Source organism: Sitophilus oryzae, unplaced genomic scaffold, assembly GCF_002938485.1.
Source record: "Sitophilus oryzae breed Bouriz unplaced genomic scaffold, Soryzae_2.0 scaffold_1492_pilon_pilon, whole genome shotgun sequence".
NCBI classification, from domain to species: domain Eukaryota; kingdom Metazoa; phylum Arthropoda; class Insecta; order Coleoptera; family Curculionidae; genus Sitophilus; species Sitophilus oryzae.
This window is the reverse complement of record NW_022146161.1, coordinates 580,601-595,029: the sequence shown is the minus strand read 5'-3', so window position 1 is coordinate 595,029 and position 14,429 is coordinate 580,601. Positions and strand designations below refer to the sequence as shown.

General features: G+C 31.3%; 1 protein-coding gene across 1 annotated transcript in view; it reads right to left on the bottom strand.

The window, feature by feature from the left end:
- Nucleotides 1-142: 142 nt before the first annotated feature.
- LOC115877436 (neurotrimin-like) overlaps nt 143-14,429 on the bottom strand; it is a 211,076-nt gene continuing 196,789 nt past the window's right edge. Inside the window, exons 9-10 of the mRNA XM_030893590.1 lie at nt 221-295; nt 143-177 (exon numbers count right to left, since the gene is read on the bottom strand). Of these exons, the coding sequence (XP_030749450.1) occupies nt 143-177; nt 221-295 (110 nt within the window). The remainder of the gene's footprint in view (nt 178-220; nt 296-14,429) is intronic.

The window sequence follows — 14,429 nt, the reverse complement described above, 5'->3', positions numbered from 1 at the left end:
ATATTTAACATTTTTTGCAAACCTTTAAACCCATGATATAATTGACTTTATTCTATCGTTGACTCACCATGTACAACATTTTTGAGCCCATAAAACTACCGTTTAAATTTTCTAGTGACCCTTCGTGCAAAACCCTACTATTTTAGAGAGTGTGCGACTGCCTTAAGCGAAACTTTCCTGGAAAATTCCCGTTATTAAATTTTTAAAAAATTCCTCATACCTTTCTGACCTGCTCCGTTAGTGCTGCCCATCTCTGCGTCGTAAGTCAGGTCCACGGTTTTATCGTGAGCCGCACCTGCAAGTAGTAAAGTGTATTTTTTATGGCGAACAAGTGCCGATAGATGGAAGAGGGTTTTGTCGGGGAGGGGGTAGGTAGCTGGTGGGATATAAACCATAGGCGTTCTTCTTCTAAAAGGTTTTTAACTTACCAAATTCAGCCATTACTTCTAGAATAGGCGTATTATATATTCAGGTAAAATGTAATTTTGAAATAAAAAAAGTTTATCTACAGTAATCGCAATAGTATATTACATACCGAGGAAGGAAGTGTTTTATTATTTCTTCTGTCGAGAGATTAACTAAATCTCGAGACCATAATGAAAACTTTCCTCCGAGGTTTGTATACTATTTTATTTACGACCACATCATTAATTAAAAAATAGGAACAGTATTTTATTTTGAATAAAAATAAATATGTTAAAACTTGTCGTTTTCTGTTTTGGCATTTCTATATCTATAGTTACCAGTGGTTGTTATGGCGCAAACCTTCAACAGCAAAACAAACAACTAAGTGACAGTTTCGAATTTCTCGTTCATTTTCACAAAACATCCCCCTTGAGAACTTTTTCTTTAATGGCCATAAGCGGGAGTAAAAGACCAACCGCTCGAACAAACACTAGAGGCGCCACCGGTCATCAAATGGTGTAAAAATTGCGAAAATTTAATCATCTAATTTTGACACAAGAGGTCGCGCTTAACTTTTTCAATTTTAATTCAATATGCATTGTTTTCAAATTATATTATTAGACTTTGTTGTATTTTGTGAATGTATAAATGTTTTCTTATTATAAAATTGCATTATCGTAATTTAAATTATATTACATACATATTTAAGATTCAAATATTATGACATATATGTCAGTTGCCGTCTAAAATGTCATCTTGATAACAAAAAGTTAGTTTCTGTCAAAAGTAGTTAAGATCATGTTAAAATATTAAAATTTACAAGTTATAATTAGATATTTTACATTATTTCAACAACAAACACATAATAGTACAGCGTAATGTTCATATATGCAAGTCCAAAACAAAAAGTGCCGTTATATTTTTCAGTTTTTGTTGACAGCCGCGGAAGTTTCAGTGATTTTAGTGTTGTCGGATATTTTTATTTGTGAAATAGAAATATTGCGTTTGGATTGCAAAACTAAAAGTGGAAGTTTTATTGCAATGTAAGTAAGCGTTTGTCCATTTTATATTTTACTTTTTTCATACCTACGACAAATATACATATATTGAAATTTTATAATTCGTTTTATTAAAAAAATGTTAGAAAACAAGCTTGTAATCCTGTAATTGACATAATTGTTATGTAACATATTCCATTTAAATGTAATATATTACTTTACAATTAAAAAAATGTAAATTTAAAAAATATTTACTTTATTATCTACTTTTATTTCTTAACATGACAGACGAAGTTCTAAAGAGGGATGTTTTGTGTTCGTTTTTTCGAATTTATATAACATAAAAAGCCAGAATGTTATCGGAAAGTTCTGATAATGAAGACTACTTTAATATTGGTACTCCACCAGAACTTACAGAAGCTGTAAAAAGAGCAGAAGCTAGTTTACTTCCAGAGAAAAGTAGGGAGCGATATGACATAGCATTGAAAGTATACTATGCTAAGAATATTGCTTCGGAGACAGTCTTGATGGCATATTTTAGCGACATTATAAGGCAGAAAAAGCCATCTACTCTTTGGGCTACGTACAGCATGATACGGACAATGCTAGTATTAAGGGAAAAGACTGACATATCAGAATATCGCCAGAATGTAGGTTTTAAACTAAAGAAGTCTAGCATTATTACCTTCAACAAATAAATGTATTAAAATCTTCAATTATTATTGTTAATCCTCTTGTTTATTTTTGTTATTAACATCATTGTTTTTGTCTTTAACCAAACTTACTTGTCGAACTGCAGTCAAGGGAAATAAAGGACCTTTATTGTCACGTTTTCTGTGAAAATAATATATCAGGGAAGCTACATGCTCTTTACTTCAAATGTTTAAATGATTCGGAGTATTTTCAAGACACAATTTCAAGAAATGCAATGCAAAAACTAGGAAATTTAGTTCTTAAAAAACTGTCTGTGCGTAAAAGTACAATTAAAAAAAAAGACTATGTAGATAAATAGGCAAAAAACGAGAATTACTCAGAAAGATTCAACAACAACACTATATTATACAAAATAATGACTAACATTGGGATAATTGTCAAATAATAAACGACAACGTTGCTGAACACGGCGCGCGGCGCAATGTGACCAATATAGCGATAATAAAATTTGGTTTAATCTGATTTTTGCAGCTTTAATCTAAATAAAATATGTTTTTATCTTATTATCTCTATAAAGTAAATTGAAGAGCAGCTCCGTATTTTAAATTATACAACAAATTTGTCAATTTCTATATGAATGATGACGTGCATCGGAAAATGCTTTGCGATTACCGTATCTATCTATTCTATATTTTTATATTCACACTTACAATTTCTTAAGGTCGTGCCTTTATTTCAAATCACTAGATTATTCTTTGAACTGTTGATTATTCGTTAATGTAGAGACTGAACTAGCGACTGAACTGCGAACTAGGGACTAGAGACTGAACTGCGAACATATATAACACAGTAGGGATTTATTTCCAGCAAAGGGATATTTCCAGCAAAATGTCATTTAACCAACGAAAATTGAGAAAATTATATTTTATACAAAATTACTCTATGTATGTGTTACCTTCAAATTTTTGTAAACAAAATGTGACTTTGAATTTGACAATGACAAAATTACATTTTTGCGGGTATTTTAATCGTAGCTTTTTCTGGGCCCTAGTATAAAATTTTAGTAATTTAAAGGTAGATTTTAGCAAATAATATTTAAATGTCAATTCAAATGAAGCAAAATTCTGGACAAAAGAATAACTTTAACGCCTTTTCAAAAAAGTGTAATTCACCTTTTGCATAAAATTATCTGGGGAGATTTTTGACATTTTCAAAATTTATATGGGATTTCCTATGTCCCGTGTTACGATGCACCACACGGTATATCAACTGAAAATGCGATAAACTTGTTACTAAACTTACCACTAACTTTATCTAGAGTATAAAAAATAATATTGTAAAGTGTTTATTTTGCTTATTTATTTCTTCTGTGCGCCTATGAATTCTTAGAGAAAACTCTTAACGTGGTCTCATCGAAGATTTTTAACATTCCAAAGCGCATGTTTATCGATCTCGTGTCTATTAAACATTAAAATAAATAAAATCGACATATCGGTCGCTATCTATCGCGGTATTTTCCCCTTAAGAAGTGTTCGTGCTTGATACATTTCTTTTCTATTTCTCAGCGCAATGGTAGTAATTTCTATAACGAGTCGAAGTGTGGTGAAGTAAAAGAATCTTTTAGAAAATAAAGTTCTGGAGCAAAAACTTAAAGGACGTGACGCTGTCTATGAAGTCTTGCTTGCTTTAGTGGACACGGAGACCAAGAAGTGTGAAAGAAGAAGATACAAAGATTTCCTTGGTTTGATGGTGGTAAAGCGAAAATAATATTAAATCGTTATATCGATTTTTTTGGCTGTGCAAATGTATTTCAAAATAAGTTGACAAATATAAAAAAGATTACATTAATTATACAGGGTGTCCCAATATCTGAAAAAATATGCTTATGTTTTTAAAGTTTAATACCCTCTAGCGGACAAACGAAGCACTTTTGTATAGAGTTAAAATGAGTCCAATAAACTTATTTTGATTCCAAAAATACGTAGTAGTTCAATGGCCACGGAATATTGGGACACCCTGTATATAGTCAAAACGATCTTGTGTTTATTACACATTAAAATAAATAAAAGGAACATATCAGTCGTTTTATACAGGGTGAGTTATAAATAAGTGCAAATATTTTCCGGGGTAGTATATTTAGACCCTAAACATAATTAGGTTTTTTTCGTGAAAAAAAATCGTAATTTTTGGAAAAAAATTGAATTTTTTTTAGTTAAAAAACATAATTTCTTGATAATATGACAACTTAAGTAGTACATTAAATTTACAAGGAAGAAAACCCAGAAAGATCCAGTGGTTCTCAAAATTTTAGCAAAGTAGTATATTGTTTTATTAGAGGTAAAATATGACATCTTTTGTGGCGAGGCTGTATGTTTGATTAGGTTAGGTTTGGTCTGGTTTGGTTTGGTTAGGTAATAACCAACATACAGTCGAGACATTTTGGTTAGGTAATAACGACATACAGGCGAGGCACAAAAAATAATTTTTACTTTGAATCGAACATGCTATTTTTTTTTCAAACGTCACAAATAAGTTTTTAAACAATTTCAAACGTTCCAAATAATATAAAAAGATTTAAAAGTTATACCTTGTATGTAATTATATATCGAGAAACTATGGTTGGCGTTCGTTGAATTTTACACTTTATATCAGTTTAATCAAATATTATTGTACTTTTATGTCTAGGCGTAAAAATAATTATTATAACTTTTATAGCTATTGTTATTAGAAATGTATATTTATATAACAATTTTAATAACTACCAACATTTATTGACAACGTAAAAGAAGACAACAAATTATTGAGTCTACCCCATGTCTACCCTATATCATATTTTTTCGCGTTTTGAATAAAATTAGAGCGGCACTCGTCAAACGAAAGTAAAGTCGACCATTTTAGAGCCCCGTCTCGGTCAATCTAAGATTTTTGATAAGTTACTTCCTTAATCTTCTGATTCAAAGGTCTAGGTAACATTTATACACTGACTAACATTTATAAGCTTTGACTCTGTAACAGGTACATACCCTGTTTAGTTGATAAAAAATCTATCGGGAACAAAAACACCCCAAGAGAAAATACTAATAATGAAAGCGACTGATGCGTTTGTTTTATCTATTTTGGTGTTTAAATGTGATTGATATAATGTTGATCGATAGATGGTGAAAACGTTTGGTTTGGTGAGAAAGCATTTGCATAGTCGTATATTTTTCAGTAATCTAAAAATGCATTTGTTAAAAATATTTAATGCACAAATTGAAAAAATGTATGCCTATAAGAAAATATTAACTGTCAATCACATCCATATAAGTTGTGAAAATTAATAATTGATTTCGCTTTTCTATTTGTCACTTTCTTTTCTTATGCATGTTATTTTCGGTTTACCGTTATGAAATAAAAGGAATCTATGTGTCTTTTCCTTTCTCGCTTGATGGCCCCCATGTCCATTGAAGCGAGCATACCTTCATAGAAGCCAACAATTCGTTTAAGACTTTCTTCCGGGACTTCATTTTCCGGGAAATTCTTTCACTTCGCCACGTTTCGACTTGATATAAAATTTATTACAGTTATGCTGAGAGGTAGATAGAAAATGTATCAAGCACGAAAAATTCGAAAGAGAAAATATAGGCTTAGAAATCGACTGATACGCCGCTTTATTTTTTTCCATAGCAACTGTTAAAATTGCCTTATATCTATCAAAAATAGTACTTTAACCGCAAGGGTAGATTAAATGATACCTTAATAGCGAGGATAGCTTAAAAACTTTATTTCTTCTCGCACGTTTTTTAATTGCTTCCATTTTTGAAATTTTTTGTATTCCTTTTCATAAGTTATTCGCGATTTAAATGGAAGTAGTTTGGATATGGCGTTTGTCGCCTCAGCCTGAATATCTGTTGGTAATTTACTTATTTCGTTTTGAGCCATTTCTTGCTCCAATTCAATTCAGCAATCAACACGAAAGTGTATATATAGAAAAAAAATATTTACTCAAAACTGACAACTATAGAGACAGCTTTATTTATTTGTCAAATTACATAGAAACCAACGCCAACCCAGCACAACATTCTTTCTACTCGTAATAAATTCCTTGAAATAATAATTTCTGAATGTTTTTTTAAAATTTAACTCGTTATGAAAAAAATATTACAGTTGAGGGTTGGAACCTTTGGTGTTACACAGCAAAATAAAACACTAAATCACCACAATACACCAAAACACTTTTACTTTTACACTGGACGCGCGTTTCGCTAACCATGTTAGCATCATCAGCAGATGATTATAAGCTAAAGTATAATCTACAAGTTGAGCGTTTATATACTCGCTCAGTGGGCACCGAGTGGGCGTGGCAAAACTTAAGCAAAATTTAAAAAAAAATATTGTTTAAACACGACGATAAAACTGCATTATCGTTATTGTATAAAAATAACTTTCTATCTCTCTCTCTCTCTCTCTGTGTGTCTTTATTCCTACAAGAGGAATGCAGTGGTCATAAAAATAACTATTAATGTTAAAATAAGATCTCCAAAATCAATAAAATCTTTTGATGGTGAAAATATTTGATTAAACTTTGAATTATTTTTTTATGAGAATGCATTGGCGTACTTGTCTTATTTCAGGAATCTAAAAATACAGTTATATAAAGTATTTATGTAAATGCAAAACATGCAGTTACTTATATAAGTAAGTTATGATTATATATTGTTAATGTAATTCTTTTTATATTTGTGAATTTATTTTCACATACATTTGCACGCTCAAGAAATTCTATATAACGACTAAATATCACCTTCGCTTCACCGTCAACAAACGAAGGAATCTTTGTGTGTCCTTTCGCTTCATGGTCTCCGTTTAAAACTTATTTCAAAAGTAGAAAGGAAATTCATGGAACCCAAACACTTTGCAAGAGAAAAGACTGTTAGAGAAATGAACTGATAGATCCATTTTAATTATTCTAATGTTTAATAAACGACAAAATCAATAAAATGCTTAGATCGGTGGTGAGAAGCTTGGCGTGTTTCACACGGGTTATCACAGATATTTAAAGTATTTATGTAAATGCAAAAAAATGCTTCAAATTTTGTATGTATAAAAAATATGAAATGTTTTTCACATCCAAAAAAGTTATGTAAATTAATGATTAATTGAATCGTTTTTGTATTGGCCAATTTTGTTTTTTATGAATTTGTACGCTCAAAAAAATCGATATAACAAATAAAGGTCATCTTTGCTTTAACGCCATCAAACGAAAGGAATCTTTGTACATTCTCCTTTCTCGCTTCCTGGTCTCCGTAGCCATCGAAGCGAACAAGTCGCCATGGAGAGCGTCACGTCGCGTCGCTTAAGATTTTCACCCAAGACTTCATTTTCTGTAAGATTCTCTCAGTTTGCCACGCTTCGACTTAATATAAAATGTATTGCCATTGCACTGAGGAGCTTAATGGAAATACATAGAGCATGAACACTTTGCAACAGAAATTACTGATATACAAGGTGGGTCTTAAATAAGTGCAAAATTTTTCAGGACTGGCAGATCTCGATAAAAGAAACACATTTTCTCTTTACCATTTTTCAAAAAGCGAGTTATTTTACTTTGCAAATTAAAAAAATGATTTTTTTCCATAGCAACTCTTAAAATTGCCCTCGAAATTGCCTTATATCTTTCAAAAATAGTAGATAAAATAATACTTTAACCGCAAGGGTAGATTAAATGATACTTTAACAGCGAAGATAGGTTAAAAACTTTATTTCTTCTCGCACGTTTTTAAATTGCTTCCATTTTTGAAAATGTTTGTATTCCTTTTTATAACTTATTCGGGATTTGAATGGATGTAGTTTGGATATAGCGTTTGTCGCCTCAGCCTGAATATCTGTTGGTAATTTACTTATTTCGTTTTGAGACATTTCTGGCTCCAATTTAATCAGTAATCGACACGAAAGAAAATTAAAAAACATTGACTCAAAACTGACAACTAAAGAGGCAGCTTTATTTATTTGTCAAATTACATAGAAACCAACGCCAACCCAGTACAATATTTTTTCTACTCATAATAAAATCCTTAAAATAATAATTTCTGAATATTTTTTAAAACGTAACTCGCTATGGAAAAAAATATTGTTTTATACACGACGATAAAATTGCATTATCGTCTCCCGAAATTAATTCTTTTCGGTCGACGATAAAATACCATTTTATCGTTTTGTATAAAAAATAACTATAAGCGTAACATAAAATAAGCTCAGTAAAGACTGACAAATCCATAAAACTTCAAATCAAATTCAAATGTGTCAAACAGAACTGTCAAGAATCCCCACTCTAGAGTTCTCTTTCCGTCGACCATGTATAAATCATGGATAGCATTATACTCCTTGCTTAATCTTTTTATTCAAAGACCTAGACAGATATTGATAGAAAATATTGTTAAATATTTGTTTTTATTTTAATATCATACGATTTCAAGGTTTTCTTACTATAAACGTCATAACGTGATCCTATCAAAACTTTCAACCATCAAATCAAGCATTTTATCGATCTTGTGTTTACTTAGCATTAGAGTAAATAAAACTAACGTATCAGTCGCTTTCTATATCCGTATTTTCTCTTGAAAAGTGTCCGCGCTCCGTACATTTTCTTTCTACTTCTCAGCGCAACGGTAATAAATTTTATATCGAGTCGAAACGTGGCGAAGTGAAAGAATTTCCCGGAAAATGAAGTCCCGGAAGAAAATCTTAAACGTGGTGTCGGCTTCTATGAAGTCTCGAACGCTTCAGTGGACACGGAGACCAGGAAACGGGAGAAATAAGAAAAAACACAAAGATTCGTATCGTTTGATCGGTGCTGAAGCGAAGATGAAATTTAGTTGTTATATCGAATCTTCGACGCGTGCAAATAGAAAATAAAAAAATAATAATACTAACTTACGATTGACATGGCTTCTTGGATCTGATAGACACAGTGTTTATTGAAGGGTGTATTCCGTTGCTTACCTTGGTTATGGTTTTATGTTCCGTTTCTATCGGTTTCCTGAAAGTTTTCTTATTACGGAACACGGTCCTGAAAAATTCGGTTATAACTGTCACGAAACTGACCAGCGCGAGAAGACTGGCTTTTCTGGTTTTGTTTGTCAATCAGTGTCATTTATTTTCGAGTGAAATTCTCATTTAATTTCTAAAAGTTGTAATAATATTTTGTATTTACATCCAAAAACAATGGAGGTAGGTAGTAAAGGTAAATAAATTTCATTAACTAAATAGAATGACTTTTTAGGACCATTTAAACTTATCATGCAGCCATTGTTTCTTACAATCAGGAACATTAAAAAAAAAACATTAAAAACAAGACAAGTAATCGTGAATGTTTTGTAAGCTATAAAAAAATAAATATTGATTAGATTTGTTTATTTATTATTAATCTGTTTTAATATTGGACCTGCAAATCTTCATTTGAGCTGTCTAACGAGTTTAACAGTTTATTAATAAAGTACTTTTCATTAATAAACTCCATTGAAAAGAAGAGGTAAACGTAAAAGCAGAGAATAGGTACATTAAAAATGCACAAAAGATAAATTTTATAATAGAGGTATTGAAATTTAGAAAACGTTAACATTTGACGTTTCACGTTTCCAATATCTTACCAAACCGTTCCGTATCAAACCGATGTTTTTCAGGAACCGCTCTATACTGTAGTTTACCGGTCTGTTTCGCCTGGTTTTGCAACGAAATATAGCCGAAGTTATTAAAACGTATCAACGTTCAAGAAACTAGAGCTATTGTAACCGTGTGGTGCGTCGAAACACGAGACATGGGAAATCACACCTTAATTTTCAATAGGTCAAATATTATCTACCCAGATGATTTTTTGAAGAGGCGTTAAAGTTGTACTTTTGTGTAAAATTTCGTTTCAATTGGAATAGTCATTTAAAAGTTATTTGCAAAAATCTACCTTTAAATTTGTGAGATTTATAATACAGCCCAGGGAAAGCTACAATTAAAATATATATTTGGAGATACCTTCTTCTTCTTACAGTGCCATTAGAGCGTCGGCTGCCTTTCGCATTTACTTGTGATGTGTGTCATCAGTGTTTCACAAGTACACGGGACCTACAGTTTATCACCGAATCCGAACGGCACTATTTAAAAGGCTGTACAAGGCAAATATACTCAAGGTGGTTTGTCACTGCCTTCCTTGAGGTGGCGGCTCGCTGGTCGCTCTATTTATATAAATAAATATTTTTATTTAAATAAATAAAGCGACCGTACTGGCTGAGGATCGAACTCAGTACCATCCCATCTCTCGCACCGCAGATCGACACACTAACTGCTTGCGCTACGGCCGGCCACAAACATAAGTCACAAGTAGTTATTTATGGTACTAATGTGTTATCTTACATATAAGTCACGCTAGGAAATGTGTAGCTAAGGACTAGTATTCTCAAGTGACTTATACACACGCGACTGCCATACAAAATTTTATCCAACAGCAGACTGTTTCATGTCCAATCTCTAAAGAATAATTTATTTAACAGGATCTACCAGTTCTACTTTCGTTGTTGCGAAGTAATAAATTATCAGGGTGCGTTTATGTTACTATACAATATAGATGTGCATTTTGTTTTTTTGGAAATAATAAATTGCACTGACCTTAAGGCGTCATTTAGATAAATCGCGATTTTTTAACGATAAAATAGTGAATTATCAACCAGCAAGTCAGATTTAAAAGAAAAATGATTCAGGAAGATCTTACGCAAGAAATTATTAACCAGGCAGAGGCGGCTACAGCACAAATACTGCCAGAAAAGTCTCGTGGCGTGTATGATAGGGAATTCAAGGCGTTAGAAGAGTAGGTGCAAATAAAACATATAAAGTATACAATTTCTGAATCTACAAAAAAATCATTTTTATTTAAAGTTAATTTAACCCTCAACTGGCCCCCAAGCCTTATTTAAACCTCTGTAAAATGTTTACGTTTAAGAATTAGACCTCGCCGCGTCATTTACCTTTAAGTTAGGGTACCAATATGCAACTGTTAAATGCGCACTTGATTTTATCGAGTATTGTTCCTACCAGCGGTGGCTACAGTTTCATTGGGGTCTGTGTGGCACCAGCACGCCAAGAATGTTTCATTATTAGGATGATGGCTAGTCTAAAAGGTGTGCCTCACTGGGACGCTAATTTTGAGGAAGCATTTATTGAGTGGTGTGATGAACTTAAGGAGGCTTAAGTGAGATGAAGATCATCGAGACATTGACTTTTTTCCGAAGAGTAACCATAACTCCGATTCTGAATCTCTTACTTATAGAAGAGAGAACACTGAATAACCAATACCAGAAAAGAAAGAGATGTGGTATATGGCAACCATATATCAATGAAGAAGTGACAAAAAACAAAGATCTCATGAATCAAATGTGCCCGATCCATGTGCGGCAAATGCAGATCCTATATTAGCATGAACTGTATTAACATTGAAAATGTTTCTGTTATCCTATATATGGGAGCCCAAATTGAATTAAAATGCTACATTTGCCACACCATGACGTCATATATACAAGGGTATAGGAAATCTCAGCGCAGCGGCGGCAGTCGGCCAGCGCGCGCAAAAACCATTACATCGCTAATTGTTTATTGATATATCTTTATTAGTTTAAAAGAAAAAAATATGGGGTTTGCTTTGTTACCTTGTCAAGACATAAGCGAAACTTATAAATTGTTTCTTTTTTTCATTTAGGCCTTCGTTTTTCGTTAAATGAAAGTTATATTTAAAAAATTCCATTTTTAAACCAAATTTTTGCATGATTGAAATGAGTTATTCATGTTTAAAGTTTTTTTCGGTCATAAGCGCTAATGGAAATGTTTTTTTGTAAATAATTATAAAAATTACTCTCTACGAAGACTTTATTTGTACTGGATCAAAAAATAAGTATTTGTTTTCTCTATACGGTGGTATTAATATATCGATTTTTGATGACAGTGTCGTTTTTCCCGGTCTAATTTTGTTCTACTTTTAGAATAAGGGTCCCCATATCACGTACTTGTACTTCCTTCCCTGAAAAATTCAGCTTGTGAGACCGAAGTGGGATACATATATAAAATCTCAAAGGTTTTCTTTGTTACATCCATCCCGCCGAAACAGCCTCACCAATCTTGATGATTCTTTTTTTAAATGAAAGGTATATATGTCTAGATTTGTTATGAAGTATTATTATATCGTTTAATGGGTATTTCATTATGTAAAACGAATAAATATTAAAACATACCTGAAAAACACCTACACAAAATACCTCCAGAAATCAATTATTTGTCATTGTCAGTGGTGTGTCAGTTAGATTATAGAGATTATATATCAAGTTTTTAGATATTTTAGGGGTCAGTTCTTACCACCAGCTTTAGATACATCAATATTAGCACAAAGATTCGTTTAAGGGACATTAGTGATTAGTGAATTAGTTATGCAAAGCGATTTTAGAAAATTCATCCTCTGAGAGTGTAAAATTATGTCGAACGATTTGGTGTATGAAAATCATTTACTATCTGGTCTAGAAGAATGAAATTCTACAGAAAGAAGAATAAGAAGAGATTTTTGAAATTCATCAACCAAATAGGTTTGCCTTTAACAGTTAAAAAATTATATCGTAAAGTGTAACTTTCCGTAAGAATTCTTTATCTATCATTGATCATGATCTGTCATCATGTTAATCTGATGTTTTGTATGTTAATTTCTTTTTTTGCTTGTTTGTTTTACGGATAGGTGCGATCGCATAATTATTATTAATTATTGATAATGTTTTTTTACTGTTAACATTACTACTTTTTCAGTGAATGTTTAAATCTGTTGTTTTTTGTTAAGTTCGTTATTTAAACATATGTATGTAATACACTCATATTAACACTAATCATATTTTTACGTTTTTATTCATCATTTTCAATGCCCCCCCCCCCCGGTTGCATCTTTGTAAAGGACTGTGAATTTTTGAAAAAGTTATGTATATTCAAGGATTGCAGTTTTGTTGAAAATTTATGTTTATTAGTTTAGCTTCACATTTCAGCTGTTTGTACTTTTATTTTTTAAGAATACGGTAAAATTATAAAATATATATGTTTTCCATTTCTATGGGTTTCTTAGCCAAGTTATATTTCTGTTGTCAAAAATTTCCAAAAATGCGTTTTATTTTATTTTTGTGTCCGTTCTCATTAATTTGTTGACAATTGATGAAATTGTTTGTTCATAAGTTTGAAAATATTTTAAATAATGTTAAAATAACAAGCCTTTTCTAAAATCTCTTCATCATGTATTTTTAACTGAAAAAAAATTGGGGTTCATCGGACCCCAGCACGCCATAAGTGTTACAAATATTCACTATGCCAGTTGAGGGTTAAATAAATAATTGAATTAGTAATTTACGAATATAGCTTAATAATTCATATAAAATGGTGTGGTTTTGAAGTTATAACACACTAGTTTTGTTATAACATTAAAAACTCACGCTTGTGTTGTGAGTAATGTCTGTATAAGTAGTGGCTGTTGGATAAATATATATTTTTTATTTATTTATTAATATTCCTAAAACTATCGAAATATATTCACTAATATCTTAGGACTATGTAAAGTGGTCTGAAAGGAAGCTAAAAATGCAATAACATGCACAGGGTGTTATATTTAAAAAAAATCATCCCGATCCACCCACACTTTCTTGAGCGACCCTGTAGAAGTTAAAATATTTTCCTAAAGTACGTCCTAGTACATAGTTTAGGTTTGTACTTAAACAAAATTCCCAGGTTTTTAATTCTAGGAGCTATAGATGTCCGACGCACTATTACCAGACCCTGTATATTAAAAAAAATATTAAGACTGGTAGATATATTTAATGTTCTCTTAAGGTACATAATTAAGCAGTATTTAAGTCTATTAAAGGCCGTAGTGTTGTGATGAGGTTACAAAAGTATTTGTAAATGTAATGTAAAATAAACTTGTACGTATTACAATATTATATTAAATAAAGTGTTAAAAATTAGTAATATATTAATAATATATTGAAAGTTTAAATTGCATAAACATTAAATGCGAATAATTAAAAATAGGCTTAAACTAATATAATTATCCATGTATCATTCGCGTATGACAAACTTAATTTAGTTCACTTCGAACATAATCGATTGATTACATCCAAAACATAAAATACAACTGAGCTCGTTTACAGATTCGAAAATTTATGCCCTAATTTCATTAATTTATATCAAATTTACTGTTACGAATGTAAAATGGACGTTAAAACCGGACAGGAATATAATTAAAACTAAAATCAATAGAAAAATGTGAATAAAAAAAGTGAAAACTGAAAAAAAAAAGTAAAAATTGTGCCATAGTCTTATTCTTTAAATGCT